The sequence below is a fragment of the Cervus canadensis genome, chromosome 5, assembly GCF_019320065.1.
Source record: "Cervus canadensis isolate Bull #8, Minnesota chromosome 5, ASM1932006v1, whole genome shotgun sequence".
Lineage (NCBI taxonomy): Eukaryota > Metazoa > Chordata > Mammalia > Artiodactyla > Cervidae > Cervus > Cervus canadensis.
In genome coordinates, this window is record NC_057390.1 from 4,430,318 (window position 1) to 4,450,023 (window position 19,706).

Sequence of the window (19,706 nt, forward strand, 5' to 3'; positions counted from 1 at the left end):
CAAACTCATGTCCATTGAGTTGGTGATGCCATCCAACCACCTCATCCTGTCTTCCCTTTCTCCCGCCTTCAATCTTTCCCAGCATCAGGGTCTTTTCAGATGAGTCAGTTCTTTGCATCAGGTGGCCAAAGTATTGGAGTTTCAGCTTTAGCATCAGTCCTTCCAGTGAATATTCAGAACTGATTTCCTTTAGGATGCACTGGTTGGATATCCTTGCATTCCAGCGGACTCTCAAGAGTCTTCTACAACACCACAGTTCAAAAGCATCAATTCTTCGGTGCTCAGCTTCTGTATAGTCCAACTCTCACATCCATACATGACTACTGGAAGAACCATAACTTTGACTAGATGGACCTTTGTTGGCAAAGTAGTGTCTGCTTTTTAATATGCTGTCTAGGTTGGTCCTAACTTTTCTTCCAAGGAGCAAGCATCTTTTCATATCATGGCTGCAGTCACCATCTGCAGTGATTTTGGAGCCCCCAAAAATAAAGTCTGTCACTGTTTCCACTGTTTCCCCATCTATTTGTCATGAAGTGATGGGACCGGATGCCATGATCTTAGTTTTCTGAATGTTGAGCTTTAAGCCAACTTTTTCACTCTCCTCTTTCACTTTCATCTAGAGGCTCTTTAGTTCTTTGCTTTCTGCCATAAGGGTGGTGTCATCTGCATATCTGGGGTTATTGCTATTTCTCCCAGCAATCTTGATTCCAGCTTGTGCTTCTTCCAGCCCAGCATTTCTCATGATGTACTCTGCATATAAGTTAAATAAGCAGGGTGACAATATACAGCCTTGGTGTACTCCTTTTCCTATTTGGAACCAGTCTGTTGTTCCATGTCCAGTTCTAAGTGTTGCTTCCTGACCTGCATACAGATTTCTCAAGAGACAGGTCAGGTGATCTGGTAGTCCCATCTCTAAGAATTTTCCATAGTTTCTGGTGATCCACACAGTCAAAGGCTTTGACGTAGTTAATAAAGCAGAAATAGATGTTTTTCTGGAATTCTCTTGCTTTTTCGATGATCCAGCGGATGTTGGTAATTTGATCTCTGGTTCCTCTGCCTTTTCTAAATCCAGCTTGAACATCTGGAAGTTCATAGTTCACGTATTGCTGAAGCCTGGCTTGGAGAATTTCGAGCATTACTTTACTAGCGGGTGAGATGAAATGCAATTGTGCGGTAGTTTCAGCATTCTTTGGCATTGTCTTTCTTTGGGGTTAGAATGAAAACTGACCTTTTCCAGTCCTGTGGCCACTGCCGAGTTTTCCAAATTTGCTGGCATATTGAGTGCAGCACTTTCACAGCATCATCTTTTAGGATTTGAAATAGCTCAGCTGGAATTTCATCACCTCCACTAGCTTTGTTCGTAGAGATGCTTCCTAAGGCCCATTTGGCTTCACATTCCAGGATTTCTGGCTCTAGGTGAGTGATCACACCATCATGATTATCTGGATCATGGAGATCTTTTTTGTACAGTTCTTCTGTGTATTCTTGCCACCTCTTCTTAATATTGTCTGCTTCTGTTAGGTCCATATCATTTCTGTCCTTTATTGTGCCCATCTTTGCATGAAATGTTCCCTTGTATCTCTAATTTTCTTGAAGAGATCTCTAGTCTTTCCCATTCTATTGTTTTCCTCTGTTTCTTTGCACTGATCACTGAGGAAGGCTTTTTTTATCTCTCCTTGCTATTCTTTGGAACTCTGCATTCAAATAGGTATATCTTTCCTTTTTTTCCTTTGCTTTTCGCTTCTCTTCTTTTCACAGCTATTTGTAAGGCCTCCTCAGAAAGTCATTTTGCTGTTTTGCATTTCTTTGTGTCATAGGAAAAGATGATTCAGTAGATAAAATACAGTGTTTGCTACAAGTGATAGTGGAATAATTAGACATTTATGTGCAAAAAATAAAACTCAAAACGAAAAACCTAGCCCTCAGCCCCACTCATTATATAGAATTTAACGTGTAATGGATTGTAGATTTAAATGTGAAATATACAACTGAAGAACTTTCAGAGGAAAACATAGAAACTATGAGTTTGTGCTAGGCAGAGAGTGCTTAGTTACAACTTCAAAAGCATAATCCATAAAAGGGATAAAATCATAAAATTGAGGAAGTCCAGTTAACAGCTTCTGCAGTTCAAGAGACCATTGAGAGAATATCAAAGATAATACCTAAAAATCACACATTTGAAAATTGTGTGTGTGTGTGTATATATAAAGATAACTCAGAATTCAACAAGAAAAGCAATCCTATTTGAAAAGGGGCAAAAGGTTGAAGAGACACTTCACTGAGATACTATAAAATGTGGAAGGAATGCTCGACAGTATTGGTGGTGGTTTAGTTGCTAAGTCGTTTCCGACTCTTGAGACCCCATGGACTGTAGCCTGGCAGGCTCCTCTGTCTATGGAATTCTCCAGGCAGGAATACTGGAGTCGGTTGCCATTTCCTTCCATGGGATCTTCCCGATCCAGGAATCAAACCCTAGTCTCCTGCATTGCAGGCAGATTCTTTCCTGACTGAGCTATGAGGGAAACCATTAGGAAAATTCAAATTAAGACCACTATGAGGTATCCCTAACCATTTATTAGAATATGTAAATTTAAAAAAAACCCAGCATTTGTCTCTGCCAAATGCTGGCAAGAGCAGTTGGAAGTCTCATATGCTGCTGGTGGGAACGCAGAATTGTAAAGCCACTACAGTTGGCAGTTTCTTACAGATTTAAATACAGTTGACCTCTGGACAACATGTATTTGAATTGTGAGGGTGTTTTTCAATAATAAATACTACAGTACACGATCTGTGATTGGTTGAATCGAAGAATTTGGAACCATGCATACAGAGGGCTGACTATAGGTTATATGCAGATTTTCAGCTACATGGAGGGTTGGCAGCCCAGACCTACATGTTTATCAAGCGTCAGTTGTATGTATTTAATGTCCCATCCAGTCTACAATGTGTATCCCAGAGAAACATTCACACAAAAATCTGCGTGCAAATGTTGATAGCAGCTTTATTTGTAATGTCAAAAACTAGAAATAACTCATGTCCTTTAGCTGTCTATTGAATAAATGGACTGTGGTCCGTCCATAAATTGGACTACTATTCACCATAAAATGAAATGAAGTATTGATACATATAGTAACGAGGATGATTTGGATCCATTATAATGATAGCCAGACTGTAAAGCTTTATTTCTGTGACTTTCTGGAAAGAGAACATCTTAAGGGATAGAGAACAGATCAGTGGTTGCCAGGGGCTTAAGGATGTGAATAGTGACCTCCCAGAGCAGTCTGGGGTGATGGAACTGTTATGCATCTTCATTATGATGGTACTTGTGTAACTACAAGCATTTGTCAAAAGTCAAAGAGCTAGACACCAAAAAGATGAAATTCTAATGCATGTTTAAAATACCTCATGTTGAAAAGAAGGTTTTCCATGAATGTTCTTTATATTTTAGGGTGTGTATCTCTGAGGTGAATAAAATGTTACCTTCTTAAATAGTATTTCTTAGGTGACAAGCAAGTAGTATAAACCCTGAACTTTTCCAATTTTATCCTTCAGGTGTTGAAGTGCCATCAAAAGACTCTTTGCCAAAGAAGAGGCCAATTTATGAAGATAAAAAGAAGAAAAAACCACCACAGCAGATGGAAAATAAAGGTTTGCATACAAAACCTGTGATTTAGAAACAGTTTTGCTTGCCTTTTCCCCATAACCTTCAAAATAGAAGTCTTAAAAAGAAATCAAATCAGAATTGCATATTGAAACCAACTTCCTGTACCTTGTTTCATATTAATATCATTCTCCACTGATTCAAATGACAGGTTAATGAAAAAGGACATCTGTTTGTAAAATCTGGGTTCTATGCTATGAATAACTGTTCTTGACTGAAAAAGCATAATTATCATTTTTTTTTTTCTTTTCTGTTTCCTTCTCAACCTTCTGTAATTATATAGTCTTGTCAGAAAGAAAAACTAGTTTCCTGTTTGTAAAAAACCATAGCTGGTATTAAATGTTTTGTAAACTTACTAAAGAATTTAGATCGTGCTACTGGTTTTTATTCAATACTTAACAGAGTATCCTAACAGAAAATGCACTGAAAAGTATTGTTACGTTGGTTTCTGTTCCTTTTGTCAGTTTCTGAACCAGTGGAATTAAGCGCTGCTGTAGAAGCTGTGGAGCAGGGAGTACCCGAGAAAGAGGAGACGCCGCCCCCTGTTGAACCAGGCCAGTAGTGCTCCTGTGTCGTGCTTGTCTTGGCTATCACTAGTTTGCGGAAACCAGGTGTCTGGCGGAATGGCCTTCTTACTTTATAGTTCTTTCTTTAAATCATTTCATTTCCTCTGAAAAAATTGTAGAGGTGAGACTTGAATCACTTTTGTTCTTTACAGTAGTGTTGGAAGTGTTTTATAGAAAGGATAGAGGTATTTGGATTTTCTCTGATGTTTTTATTTATGGGTCAGAATTCTTAGGTGGTACCAAAAAGACCTAAAATTCTTTGTTTAAATCCTTTGGAAGCAAATTGGGAGCACTTTTGATTAGACCTTTTACTAAGAATCATAAGAATTGGCATTTTAAAATCTTTAGAGGTCAGCTTCTGTTTACTAAATTAGTAAAGAGGATTCAGTTTACTCATTCTATGTGTGTATTTTGAGATTAGAGAACATCTCTGGATTTTTTTCTTTTCTTTAAACATTGTTCTAATTCATGAAACTAGGTGTTGCTGGGAGAGCCAGAGGCTGGCTAAATTGTATGTTTGGTAAAATCAGGAGAATCTCTGGTGTTTACAGATAGGAGTAGGAGTTCCTTTAGAGAATGTTAAGACTGACCCAGACTGGGGAGAGTTTGGGGGAGAATGAATTCATGTATATGCATGGCCGAGTTCTTTTGCTGTCCTGAAACTATCACAACATCGTTAGTTGGCTGTGCCCCCAATACAAAACAAAAAGTTCTATCTTTTTTTTAAAAGACTGACCTACACTTGTGAAAGATACTGGGTTGGCCAATAAATTCACTCAGGGTTATTTTAAAATGTTACGGAAAAACCCAAATGAACCTTTTGGCTAACCCAGTATTACTGATCCTTTTTTTCTTCCCCTCCTATTCTCAATGTAAAAAGGATTATTTTCCTCAACACACCTCAGCTTAACCTGACATTAAACCTGAGATCAAAGACATTCATGTTGATAGACTTAATGGGAGTTCACTACCTTAGGTGGCAATTTGTAGCAGTAGAAAGAGTTACTAATTTAGGAGTTGTTTAGGGTTCATGTTTCTGACTCATTTCCTCCTCCTCAGGAAAATGTATCCAGGCTTGTTGGCAAGCAGTAATTATGACAGGGAAACAAATACCCCATGTTCCACCCTCATCTTCCTTTCATTTGAGAATAACTTTGCTTGACTAGATCTAAGTAAAAAGAGAGTCATTTTTGTTAATAAGGAGAGTTTATAGTCTTTAAATTCAAAATTATACCTTTCTGGCTATTTTGGGGTTATAAGCACAACATGCTGTTCTTACTTTCAGCTGGAATAGAACTGTAGATTTGTACCTCCAACTGTGTAATTTAAGTAGTACTTGTATGTATTTGAAGAGGTTAAAGCTAAATAAACAATACAATCTTATGTATATAGTTTGAAGATCAAAAAGAAGATATATGTGAAATTCCATTTGTCCTCAAGAACTGAATGCCATCATGTACCCTCTTCAAGATCTAAAGGAACATTTCAATGAGTTGCTAATATTTTGGACACGACTTAGCGACTGAACAGCAATATTTTACCTCAGATATGAAATCTGGGTGAAGTTTAATATATTGTATTCAAAACATGAGGAAATTGTGAAGCATTTAGTGACAGTAAAGGATTTAGCATGCTAGGTATGTTGAAAAATAGTTGCAAAGAATGAAATTATATACATCTTTTTATAACTAAAGCATTTTTTAAATGTCAGTATAGTTTTCTGCATTTGTTTTTCCTAAAAGCAGTCTTAAATGTCTAGATAATTTTTATGTCCTTAATGAAAACTTTGATCCACAGAAGAGGAAGAAGAAACAGAGGATGCTGGGCTGGATGACTGGGAAGCTATGGCTAGCGATGAGGAGAGAGAGACAGGTGAGTGGCCCCTAAGCACACTCTGCAAGCCCACTGGCTCTTGGTGCTGTGTCTGTGTTTCAGGGAGTGGTCTCTTGATTGTGAAAGCTGCACGCACAGTCCCGGAGATAGAGGACAGTCTGGCTCTTTCCATTGCCTTGATTCCTAAATCCTCCACTGGATCCTGATTTTATTAATAAATGGTTTTTCAGAAAGTGACTTGTAAGATAGTTGCCTAGGATTTAGAATGCATTTTGTCTTAGACTGGTGATTTTTACAAATGAGAATAGGTTATTAAAGCTCTTTAACTTAAAATAGAATAATACAAAGATAATACAGACAAGATAGTAGAGTTCCTCTTAATCACTATGAACAAAAAATGGTTTTCCTGGTCATTTCTTCCTGGCTTCTATTTTAGGGTTTTATTTGCTGGCTTTCTCCTAACTTTTTGAAGTGACTATTTGGCTCTTTGTTTTTTCAGTCTTTTTTTAAATCTACATATTTTTCTCTCAGCCTGGCTTTAGCCAAATTCTCTAAGTTCTGATATATTGATATTTAAAAATTTCTATTTTGATATTTTAGCCTGTAATTTACTTAAAGTTTATTTCTTAATTTATGAAAATGAGGACTTTACGTATCTTTGTTATTTCTTTGTGATCAGAAAAACACATGTTTCTGTCCTTTGAATTGTGTTGACTTAATTTACAACCCAACAAACGGGTGGTTATTTTACATATTTCATGTGACTGGAAAGAATTTATATTCTGCATTAGTTGAGGGCCTTATTATCTATATTTAGTTTGCTGGTTATCTTGTTCAGCTTCTGAGTTTTTTTTCCTGGTATACTTTTCTCTCTCTTGCTGAGAGTGGTATACTTAAATCTCCCATTGTGCTTTTTCTCTGAGATTGTCTTTTTCTCTGAGAGTTATGTTAATTTTTGCTTTATGTATTTTTGTGCTGTATTATTAAATGAATGTAATCTTACATCTTTCTGGTGAATTGACTGTTTTATCACTTATTTCTAGTAATGTCTTTTTTCTTAAAGTCTACCTTATCTGATGTTAATATAGCTATACCAGCTTTAATTTACATGATTTTTTCTGTCTTTATTACACTTTCTGTATCCTTACACAGCATATAGTTGAGATTTTTAAATCTAGTTTGTCACTTTTTATTTTACCTGGTGTACTTAGCCAATTACATCTAGCATTTAATACAGTTAATGAAGTTTAGTGATTTTATATTTATCATCTTACTCTTCTTAATTCTATTTCTTTTTCTCTCCTTTCTAACTATCTTTTGGATTATTTGATTTTTCTTTTTTTTAATTCCTTTTTTTGCCCTTTCATGAGCTTGGACGTTTTGTACTTTTCTACTTACTTTTGGTGGTTACTCTAGACAGTTTTAACGTGGACTTCTGAAGTATCAGCGTCTATTACCTTCTTTCCAGGCAAGATAAAGACCAGAGAATACATAAATTACATTTGAACAGTTCTCAGTTTATATACCATTGTTCTCATTTACTTTAATTCTCGTTTTAAACGCCAAAAGCTTTAAAACACACACACACACAACAATGGGTATATATTGAAGTTTACTCACATTCTTAGCTTTTGTGGTGCTTCTTTTGTTCCTCAATCTCTGACCTTCTATTGGGGTCATTTCTTCCAACCTGAAGAGTATCTTTTAGAATTCCCTTCAGTATGACTCTGCTACAGAGACTGTCCATATTTGTTTTTCTGAAAAAGCTTTATCTCATCTTCATTTTTTTTTTTTTTTAATTTATTTTTGGCTGTGCTGAGTTTTCATTGCTACATGGGCTTTTGTCTAGCTGTGATAAGTAGGGGCTAACTCTAGGTGGTGGTACACAGGCTTCTCATTGCGGTGCCTTCTGTCGCGGAACCTGGGCTCTAGGGCATGGGGGCTTCGGCACTTGGGGCTTCTGATCTTTAGAGCACAAGCTTGATAGTTGTAGCACACAGGCTTAGTTGCTCTGCGGCATGTGGGATCTTCCTCAGTCGAACAGAGATCGAACCCATGTCTCCTGCTTTGGCAGGCGGATTCTTCTCCTCTGAGCCACCAGGGAATGAATCCCTCATCTTCATTCTTGAAGGTGACATACTAAATGAGAAATTCTTTGTTGTAATTTTATTAATACTTTGATGATACTAGTCCCCTGTCTTGGCTTTTATTGTTTCTGTTTAAAAGTCAGGTGTTGGCCCTGAAGTTTCCATGTGTCTTTGTTTTCATCAGTTTTGTTATGATACAGCGCGGTTTGTTTTTATTTTCTCCTGAGTTGTTTGAAACTGTAGAGATAATTTGATGGCAAAGTTGGTGTTTTCTTACTCCAGAGAGAATTTATGTGCACATTTGCCAGGAGTCTGAGTGAACTAGCAATATAGAATCATCTTATTCCACATTTGGAATTTAGAGAACCTGGAGGTGATCCGTCAGTGATGGGGAGGTCCTGTTTACTTCCTGTTTATCTCTACTTCCACAGTAGAGTTTTTCAGGATTTCACCCCACAGTAAGGGCATTACCCATTGTTCGTCTACCTTGCCCCCCTGAAATCCTTGGTAGGCCTGAACCCCCAGTGCCTGGACCCTTGAGCTTTGAGGGGCCTTTGAGAGCACTGCATAGCCTTTCAGCTGCCTCCTCCAGGGCCTGCAGATGACCCTGGGAGGCAGGAAGTACTGACATTGTGTTCCCCTCCCTGGGTTGCTGTCCTCTCTGGGACAGTGTATCCTGGCTGTGTCCTGGCCAGCGATGCTTTGCTTTTTTTATTAGCTTAAGTATGGTTAATGCATTAAGTTTTTACTGTTAAAAGGCAGTCTTTACTGTAGTATGTAGACAAACACTTTGCGTTTATGATGTATGAAAACATTAATTTGGAATTATATAGTAAAATGTTACTGCCTTATTTAGTACAGTTTAGGTATTATTTTGTCTTTAAGGTCTCTATCTTGATAGAAACCTCATTTTTAATTTTGGTTTATTTCGAAATGTCTTTTCCTGAAAGAAGAAAACACGGTGCATATAGAAGTAAAAGAAAACCCTGAAGAGGAGGAGGAGGAGGAAGAGGAGGAGGAGGAGGAAGAAGAGAGTGAAGAGGAAGAGGAAGATGAAGGAGACAGTGAAGGCAGTGAAGGTGAAGAAGATGATGAAAAGGTGTCAGATGAGAAGGATGCTGGGAAAACATTAGATAAAAAACCAAGTAAAGACGTGAGCTCAGAATCTGAGTATGACTCTGATGACGATCGAACTAAAGAAGAACGGGCTTATGACAAAGCAAAACGGAGGATTGAGGTATTCATTTTTCCTCTTCTCTAACTTCTTTCCTCCCCTTTCCTCTGTGATCATTAGAGCTTTACAACTAAGGCTTCTATTGAGGAGCAATTTAAAAAATAGTCTTGGATTGGTGTCTGTTCAGTTTTTGTGATGCTGAGACATAATAGGTCCTTGACACTGGTCTAACCCAAGGACCTCACTGTTTGCTTAAGATGGAATGATGACTGCTTTATCAGTTTTTCCTTTTTTAATCCAAATTTTAGTGTGCTCTTTGAGAGATTTTTTTATAGGTTTACAGAGGTATTCTGAGCTTATGCGCTCTGAGTGTTTGCCTTATGTTTAGTCATTCTGACGCATGTGGTCCCTTCAGTTGTTTAAATCAGGTGGGTTAATGAAGCTTCCGTTTAGTCAAGTTCACATATCCTGCCACTTACTGTTTTCCCTTCTTAATGCAGTAGACTTCTGCTACTACTGCTAGACTTCAAGAGAAAGTTTTCTCTAGTTATGTCAGCTTAGCATAAATGATACACTAAAAACTAATTTGCTTTGAGGAGGCTAAACTATTTTAAAACTAAAAATTCTTTTTAGCTTTCCTTAATTTTTTCATGTGTAATTCTAGCTTTCAGTTTGTGTTTTAATACCTCTGTGTCAGTATTTGCCTTTTCCTTCTGTAAAGTTTAGTTAGGAATACATTTTCCGAATTTCTAAAGGACTAGCAAAGTCTGTTACTGTTAATTGGGATTTCTCAGCCTCAGCACTATTGACTTTTTTGGGCCTAAGAATTCTCTGTTGTGGGGGACTGTCCTCTTCATTTTAGGATGTTGAGCACCCTCTAGATCCCCTCCCTTCTGCTGCTTGTGTCTGCTTCTTCCCACAGCACCTGCTTTGGCCAGATATTGTATACTGTGCTTGATGATTTACAAATAGAATGGGTATAATCAGAAAGTAAGAGTTCCCTATTATCTCACTCCCTAGTGAGACAGAAGAACTACCCTTGGCAGTGAATCTGTTTATGAACCTCATGATTTTTTTCTTAAATAATTAAAAATAAAGTAATAAATTTAGTGGATGCATTCCACCTCCCGACCCCACCCCACCCCACCCCCCGCCATTTAACAGTATGCACGGGTCCTCTTTAGCTTGTTGGGTTTAAACATCGTTTTTGGCTGCACTGGGTCTTCGTTGCTGCGCTCAGACTGTCTCTAGTTGCAGCTCACGGGCTTAAGCTGCTTTGTGCCATGTGGGATCTTCCAGGACCCGGGATTGAACCTGTGTCTCTGCACTATATGGCAGATTCCTCTAGACCACCAGGGAAGTCCTAGCTTTTTTTAAACGGCTTGGTTGAGATGTGATTTACATACTGTAAAATTGACCCATTTTAAGTTTACAATTCAGTGACATTTTGTAAATTTACAGAGTTGTGCAACCACTCCCATAACTCAAGTTTTAGAGTATGTTCATCACCCCAGAAAGATCCTTGTACCAATCTCCAGTCATTACCCATTCCTGCCCCCAAGCGACTGCTCACCTGTTTTCTGCCTCAGGAGAGCGTCTTCTCCAGAAACTTCTTCATAAGCACAGCTTTATATTATGTGGCCTTTTGTGTCTGGCTTCTTTCACTTAAGCCTGTTCATTTGTGTTGCTGTTCTGTCAGTACTGTGTTCCTTTTAACTGACAGTAGTGTTCTGTTACATACAGATATTACCACATTTTACTAGTGTCCATTCACCAGTTAAAGAACATTTGGATTGTTTCCACTTTTTGGCATTTGTACTGCTGTTACAAAATGGTCTCATAGGAGTCTGTGTGTGGAAATATATTTTTATTACTTTTGAATAAAAACAATTTTTAGGAGTGAATTTTTTAAATCCTAGAAATTTAGCAATTTCTAGGAGTGAAATTGCTAACTCACATAGTAAATTCATGTTTAGCTTTTTCAGAAACTGCATTTTCAAAGTGGCTCTACAATTAAAGATGTTAACCACTTGAGGGTTCTAATTTCTCTGCATCCTCATTAATACTTGTTATTATCTGCTTTCCCATTGTAACCATTCTAGAGGGATGTGAAGCAGTGTGTCTAACTGTGGTTTCAATTTGCATTTCCATGATGTTAATCATTTCTTTGTATGCTTTTTGGCCATTCCTATAATCTTAATTGTTGAAGCATCTATTCAAACTTTTGTTCATTTTTAAATTTTGGAATTTGTCTTTTTATTATTGTGTTGTAAGAGTAGTTCTTTTCATTTTTAGCAGTTTCTTTTTGAAAGGCATACATTTTTAAGTTTGATAACATCTAATTTATTAAGTTTTTCTCTTACTAGAGCGTAAGTTATTCTTCTGGTGTTGTATTGAAGAAATCTTTGTTGAAACCAAGATCATGAATAGTTTGTCCTGTGACTTTATTCTTACAGATTTATACTTTTTGTTCCTTGTATCTTTATGATCTATTTTAAGATAATTTTTATGTAGGGTGTAACGTAAGGACTTAGGTAATTTTTTTAATGATAACCAGCACTGTTGGTTTAAAAGACGACTCTTCCCCTCTTTGTGTTGCTTCCTTGTCTTTGACAAATCAAGTGGCCAGAAGTGTGAGGGTTTACTTTTGAACTTTCAGTTCTGTTTCATTCATCTGTACATCTTTTCTTATGTCAGTACCACACTGTCTTGATACTGTAGTTTTTATGATAAGTTTTTTTTTTTTTTTTTTATGGTAAGTTTTGAAGTTGGGTAATGTAAGTCTTCCAACATTGTTCCTCCTTTTTTAGATTGTTTCAACTTCCTAGGTCACTTGCTTTACGGTTCAGATTTTAGAATCAGCTTGTCAGTTTTTGCAAAAGTCTTCTCATACTTTTGATAGAGACTGCATTGAATCTGTAGATCAATTTTAGGGAGAATTGCCATCTTATTAATACTGAATCTGCCAATCCATGGAAATAGCTGTCTCTCCATTTATTTAGATCCTTTGAAACTTCATCCAGCAATGTTTTGTAGTTTCAAGAGTATAGGATTTATTTTTCTTTTGTTAAATTTATTGTCACATATATTGTTTTTTTGATGCTCTTGTGAGCGGAGTCACTATTTAATCTTCCATTGTTAGTACAAAGAAACGCAGTTGATTTTTATAGATTGATCTTATATGCAGCACTACACTGAAATTTTTTTACTCCAGTAATTTTTCATAGATTGTAACTAAGCTCATGATGTTTGCTTTTGAGTCATACTTTTTTTTTTTTTTTAAAGATTTTTATTTATTAGTTTTGGCTGTGCTGGCTCTTCATTGCTGCACACACTTTCTCTAGTTGCAGCAAGCAGGGGCTGCTCTCTAGTTGCAGCGCACAGGCTTCTCCTCGCGGTGGTTTCTCTTGCTGGGGAGCAGGAGCTCTGGGCACATACGGGCTCAGGAGTTGTGGCATGTGGGCTCTAGAGCACCAGCTCAGTAGTTGTGGGGCATGGTCTTCGTTGCTCTGCAGCACGTGCAGTCTTCCTGGACCAGGGATCAAACCCTTGTCCCCTGCATTGACTGGTGAATTCTTAATCACTGGACCACCAGGGAAAGTGAGTCATAAATACTGTGAAGCTGTTGTACTGCTCTTTGCTAGTAAACTGCATCTCTCTTTTGGCATTCCAAAATATTTTTTCATTACAGTTTCTATAGAAAGATTCAGTGTCTGATGCTAGAAATGAGAGTGTTCTTACAAAAATGGTTTATTAGACAGAAAATAGTTTTGTAAATGACATTACTTCAGACTTTTTGTAGAAGTCCTCCTTCATTTGCATGCCAGCTTTGCTTGAAAGGCTGTCGTTTTGAAGAGGAACTGCTGCCTTGTGTTTTTGTTTGGTTCTCAGAAAACTGAAGTATTTAGAAATAAATGCTTCAATAAACACATTGTGGTTGAAGAGGCTTTCTCATGCTTAGAGGTACCTTAGGAAGGTGGGAAGTGTCATCTGGGTGTCTTGGGCTGAAGCTTGCAGTAGCTGTGTACATTTGTACACTGGATAGAGTTTTGAAATACATTGCTTTAAAATTTTTAACAATTTGAAGTGAAATTTTTTTGAATGCTAGAGTATACCTCTTTTTATATAAACTCCCCCCCTCCACAGGGCTTCCCTGCTGGGTCAGCAGTAAAGAATCCACCTGCATTGCAGGAGACATAGGTTCAATCTCTGGTTTGGGAAGATCCCCTGGAGAAGGAAATGGCTGTCCACTCCAGTATTCTTGCCTGGAAAATCCCATGGAGCCTGGTGGGCTACAGTCCATGGGGTCATAAAGAGTTGGACATGACTTAGCAACTAGACAACAGAAAAACAACAACATAAGTTAGAGGTTTTACTATATAGTAAGTGTGAACAAAATATTTATTATATTCCATTAAATTAACCATGTACAAAAGTGTTCAGGAAGTTTGAGCCAATGTTTTACATCATTCTCATCCATAATTAGCAGTGCTGCTCTGAAATCTAAGCAGGGGTCTCCTTGCTCAAAGACTGTAAAGTTCACATTGTAAAATGCAGTTACATGTAGTTAAATCAGCAAACAACTTGTATGCAGGTTGTGGCATTCTCTTGAGAAGGCAAACTAAAGGAAAATGGTAGTGAAGGTTTGAAATATTTAATTTTGTGTGTGGTTTTTTTGTTGTTGTTCCTAGAAACGGCGACTTGAACACAGTAAAAATGTAAATACAGAGAAGCTGAGAGCTCCTGTTATTTGTGTACTTGGACATGTGGATACAGGGAAGACAAAAATTCTAGATAAGGTAAGAAAATGTGGTGTGCCTTGATACATAACTCTTTGAATAAGTGAATGATACCTTATGAAAAGCTAATAGAAACTATAGCACACATGGGCAGTTCTGTTTACAAAAAGTAAGCTGCTGTTTTACTGCTTTTGCTTCGTTTTGCATTTTGAAATTTGACTTGGCATCTGCTCTCTTATCCCAGCTCCGTCACACACATGTACAAGATGGTGAAGCAGGTGGTATCACGCAGCAAATTGGTGCCACCAATGTCCCTCTTGAAGCTATTAATGAACAAACGAAGATGATTAAAAGTGTAAGTGCACTATGTTTCGTGTGTCTTAATCTCTGACAAAAATTGTTATAAATAATTTTACAATTATTTATATATCTATAAATATAGAAAAAGGAACAGAATAGTATCACAGACCCATAAGCTCACCGTTCATAAGTAACAAGTGCCACGTTGCCCTTCAGGTCTCTTTTAAAGACATAAAGCATTAAATATTGTAGGAATCCTCCTTCCCTCTTGCTCCAAGAGGCAGTTGCTTTTCTCTGTTAAAAGTATGCCATTTCCTTGTTTTAATACTTTTATCATGGGTCTCCATGTTTGAACATTGTGTTTCCTCCCCCACTCTTCTGATTTTATCTCCTATTTCTCAACTTTGGAAATACTCAGTTTTTATTTATGTTAAATATAATACGAGAGAAAATCAACATAAGATTAATGTAAAGCTTAGTGAATCAAACATCGTTTGTGTTACTCAGCTTCTGGGCAGAACCTTGCCAGTTTCTTCAGAAGCCTTGTGTCCCTTTTCAATCCGAGTCTTCCTCTCCCACCCAGGATTAGCTTTTAAAGTCATCTCTAAATGTTGATATTCCAATCCCATTATTTGATTACTTCTGCAGAGTCCTTATCTACTGTTCGGTTTCAGAGTGATGGGATGTGGGGGAAAGGCCTGATCCTTCACCTTTAAGTCCCAGCTTTTCAAACAAAGAGTGGTTTGGTTCTATATTATTATAAACTCATGGATTTCAACCTCTTTATACTGTGTTTTAATCCATTTCAGTTTTTACTCTGCCGAGGTAGTTCCATCGTTCCAGGAGTGATTGGCTTCTGTGTTTTTGATACTGTTCAAGTGGTCGGTCATATTTGTCTTTGGTGGCCTCCATGCGCTCTGATGTAACACAGCGTGTTGTCACGTGCTGGGGTCTGTCCCCACTCTTTGCTCAGTCTCAGCTCTGTGTTTAGAAAGGCTCTGTGAGCGGGTCACTGCAGTTTCTGTTCTGTTTGTTGGAAGTGGTTTTATGAAGCTTCTTTTCTGGTAGATTCCTAAAGGAGTAATGGGAGTAATATTGCTTGAGTTCTTTGAACATTGAAGCGTTACTTTGTGGCTTTCATCCTGGAAAATCAGTTGGCTGCATGTAAATCCTTGGTTCCCTTTTTCTCTCCTTAAATGTATTGACTGTTATTCCAGTTTCTTCTCACATAAAGCATCACCTTTCGAGCTTTAATATAAGCTGGCTTTCATCCTCTTATAAGCTGTGTGGTCTTTTGCATCTTGGTATGGTTGTTCTGGGTCAATTTTCTAGTTATATGGTGTTCCTTTTTAGTATATAGTTAAAATTTTTATTTTAGGATAGTTTTCTTGAATTGCAGTTTTCCGAATTTGTAATTTAAATTTGATTCTGGTGGTGTTTATCTGTTAACCTGTCTGTGTTAGCTCCTGAGGAATTATAATAGCTTATTCCATCAGTTTTCTGAACCTGAAACCTGGTGTTATTTCAGAACATAGTTAAATAGCATGATTTTTATTAGGTCTGTATTAAAGTTCTCAGGATAACCTTTATATGACAATTGTAATTATATTGTTTGTATTCCAGACAGTGAACTGAAAGTAATCATGGCACATTTTGATTTAAGACCACCAGAATGCAAAATTGAAATGTTTTGTATTTGATTCATTTTGACCCAGATCCCTAGATAAGGTTTTGGAAAATCGTTTCAAGATTGACAAAAGTATAGATAAGCAAAGTGAAAAAAGTTCTGTGTGTGTGTGAGTGAGAGATTTGTTGGTCGGAGCTACTGTTCAGGTTAAAAGAGGATGTCCGTGTCTCAGTTCAGCGCCGTTCGGTTGCCTAGTCATGTCCGCCTCTGAGACCCCACGGACTGTATCACACCAGGCTTCGCTGTCCATCACCAACTCCTGGAGCTTGCTCAAACTCATGTCTGTCAAGTTGGTGATATCATCCAACAGTGTCATCCTCTGTCATCCCCTTCTCCTCCTGCCTTAATCTTTCTCAGCGTCAGGGTCTTTTCTGATGAGTCAGCTCTTCACAGCAGGTGGCCAAAGCATTGGAGCTTCAGCTTCAGCATCAGTCCTTCCAGTGGATGGATACTCAGGTGTAATGCTGTTTCCATTCGTTCATGGACTTTTGTTCAGAAAATCAAGTCTTTATAATGATGTTTGAATAAAGCAGGATATGAGCTTAATTCTTTAATATTTTAATATACTAATTTTCTTTTAAAACATACTTTGGTTTGTTTTTCAGAGTTTATAATTGCTCTAAAATTGGACCAGATAAATTTTCCAAACACTGAGAGCCTCTTCTGTGTCAGCTTTTTATAGATAATCACTCTCAGATGACTCCTCTGTCATTTGTTCCTTACAAGTAATCTGTTCAGTTTTAGACTACATCAAAGTTAACTTAACAAGGGGACTTTTTCTCATTTCACTTTTTTTCCTGCAAAACTCCTTTTAATATTAATGAAAATGTTAACAGTTGTGCTTTGCTGGTTGACTCACTATTTTAAAGCAGTTCATTTGGAAAAGGAAGTGCTGTTATTTTGAAGTTCCTGGCAGAATAATTGTCTTGTAAAGATGCTTTTGTTGTTTTGGTTCTGTGTGTTAAGTAAGCTCTCCACTTTTCCTACTTTTTCTAGTTTGATCGCGAGAATGTACGGATTCCAGGAATGCTGATTATTGACACTCCGGGGCATGAGTCTTTCAGGTAAGAGTGATTTGTGTCTTTTGTCAGCAGGCACACTGCTTGAAACCATTAAGTCTCAAAATTCAGTGAGTGAGGACTTCTGACTAGTCATTAATCTTTGTGTACTAATTTGATTCTGTGGTCCCTGTAACACCAGCCCTCACAAGTCAGTGCGTCACTGGCTTGTTAGTAGCACTTTATTTGGGTACTTGTTTTTTGTAGAGAGAAGTCTTTTCCATTTTGAAAGAGCAAATCCTAGTACATGCCTGGTCTATCTCCTATGAAACCTGTTACAGGTGGAGTTTTATTCTGTTGCCTCTTGACCATGTTCCTTAGTGCAAAAAACTTGGTCAGTTAAACTGGCAGAAATAATGGAGTAATTTCTGAAACTAAGTCATTGCAACTGATGTCAGTTCACTGTCAGATAAGCATTTCGCAAGTTAAGGGCTAATGCCACTTGAATTTAATGCATGTGCTTCATTTTGTTCTTTTTGTGTAGGTTTTACAAATAAGTGAAAATTTTAAGTTTCTTTGAGTAAAAGTATTTAATTTCAAGATTTCTATTTATGTGTCCTTTTCCAACAGTAATTTGAGAAACAGAGGAAGTTCTCTTTGTGACATTGCCATTTTAGTTGTTGATATTATGCATGGTTTGGAGCCCCAGACAATTGAATCTATCAACCTTTTGAAATCTAAAAAATGTCCCTTCATTGTTGCCCTCAATAAGGTAAGCTCCTCTCCTGAAAAATTAAGTCGTGAAAATGTGCTTATTTTTTTATGGTTAAAATAACATAACTTTCATATAAGAAAACACACTCATGTTAAGTGTACAGTTCAGTGTATGTGGACAAAATTACACACACATACAGCCACCATCATTTAGAATATAGACTTAACGTCCATATTCCCAGAATGTTCCCTCATGTTCTTTTAAGTCAGTGCGCCCCTTCTACACCCCTGAACACCAGCCTTCTTTCTGCCACCATAGACTAGTTTCGTCTGGTTTATAGTTTCATGTTAATGGAACTACACAGTGTGTGACCTCTTTATCCATGTTGCTACATAGGCCATAGATTGTTCTTTTTATTGTTCAGTAAGATTTTATTACCTGGTTAATAACGTCTTCACCATACTTCATCCATGCATCTGTTGAAGGATTCTTGGATTGATTATAGTTTTAGGTTATTAATGAAGCAGCTATGAACATTTTTACACAAGTCTTTGTGTAGACATTTATTTTCCTTTACTTGTTGTAAATATTTAGGAATAGAATTTCTGGGTCATATGGTAGGTATATATTCAGCCTTATGATAAAATGACACATTTTCCCAAAGAAATGGTACCAATTTACATTTTTTAGCCAACAGTTAAGAAGAGTTTATTTCTACACATTCTTGCCAACACTAAACCCCTGCCTGCTGCCACTCTGATAAGTGTGTAGTGCCAAAGTGTACCGTTTCTGTTTGCATTTCCATGATGACTAATGGCATCAAACATCTTTTTGTATACTTACTTGATTTCTCAAGTATCTATTCAAAATCCTTTGCTTATTTTTTATTAGATTGTCATCTTGCTCAGTTTTAAGAGTTCTTTTTATCGTTGATAGAAGTCCTTTGTCAGTTGTGTGTGTTGCAGATATATTCTTATAGTCAGACTTAAGAGTTTTTTTTTTAATGATGTTTTTTGAAGAGAAGAAATTTGTAGTTTTAGCAAAATTGATTTATGAGAAATTTTTTTATAATTTGTTGTTTGTATTCTATACAGTAACCTTTTCCCACCCCAAGTTCATGAAAATTTTTTTCCAGTGTTGCTAGATACTTAGCATTTAGATCTGTGATTTTAATTTTGCATGGTATAAAGTAGAAATCAAAGTTCACTTTTTTCAAAATGTATATCCACCTCAAAATCCCCTTGTGACAGGGTTATTCTTCCCCCATTGAATTACTTTGCAATCTTTGTTAAAACTGACCAGGTACACGTTCGTTCTTAGTATTTCTCTTCTCTTCCACTGACCTCTGTGTCCCTCCTTACGCCACTGCTTCCCTGTCTTGATGATTGTAGTTTCATAGTGATGTCATGAAAGCAGATGGTGGTTAAGTGCTTCAACTTCTTATTTCTCAGATTTGTTTTGGTTATTTCAGGGTCCTTGAATTTCCATATAAAGTTTAGAATCAGCTTGTTATTTTCTGCAAAAAACCTTCTGGGATTTTTATTGGGGTTGTATTTGTAGGTAAATTCTGGGAGAATGGACATTTTAGCAAAGTTGAGTCTTCCAGTCAGTGAACACGGTGTCTGTCTCTCCAGTTACTTTCTCTCGACAGTATGCTATAGTTTTTTATGGTCCGTGTGTTGGTCATATTTTACTAGATTTTCCCTAATATTTCATGCTTTTGGTGTTACTGTAAATAGCTGTTTGGATTTCTGATCATCAGTTTTAAATAAAAACACAGTTGATTTTTATATATTGACCTTTATCCTGTGACCTTTTAAATTCAATAGATTAGGCCTAGGGGCTTCTTTTGTAGTTCATGTGGAATTTTCTATAGTTTGCCAAAAAGTTCATTCAGGTTTTCCAGGTTTGGGGAAAACCCAAATGAACTTTTTGGTCAAGTCAAT

At 37.1% G+C, this 19,706-nt stretch overlaps 1 protein-coding gene across 2 annotated transcripts in view; it reads left to right on the forward strand.

The window, feature by feature from the left end:
- Positions 1-19,706, forward strand: part of EIF5B (eukaryotic translation initiation factor 5B) — a 74,464-nt gene that overhangs the window by 41,139 nt on the left and 13,619 nt on the right. The window contains exons 7-14 of one of the 2 annotated variants that reach the window (XM_043467927.1): positions 3,553-3,648; positions 4,126-4,215; positions 6,025-6,099; positions 9,098-9,384; positions 14,013-14,120; positions 14,305-14,415; positions 17,044-17,111; positions 17,676-17,817. In XM_043467927.1, coding sequence (XP_043323862.1) covers positions 3,553-3,648; positions 4,126-4,215; positions 6,025-6,099; positions 9,098-9,384; positions 14,013-14,120; positions 14,305-14,415; positions 17,044-17,111; positions 17,676-17,817 — 977 coding nt within the window. The remainder of the gene's footprint in view (positions 1-3,552; positions 3,649-4,125; positions 4,216-6,024; positions 6,100-9,097; positions 9,385-14,012; positions 14,121-14,304; positions 14,416-17,043; positions 17,112-17,675; positions 17,818-19,706) is intronic. The other variant, XM_043467928.1, reaches the window with a different exon arrangement.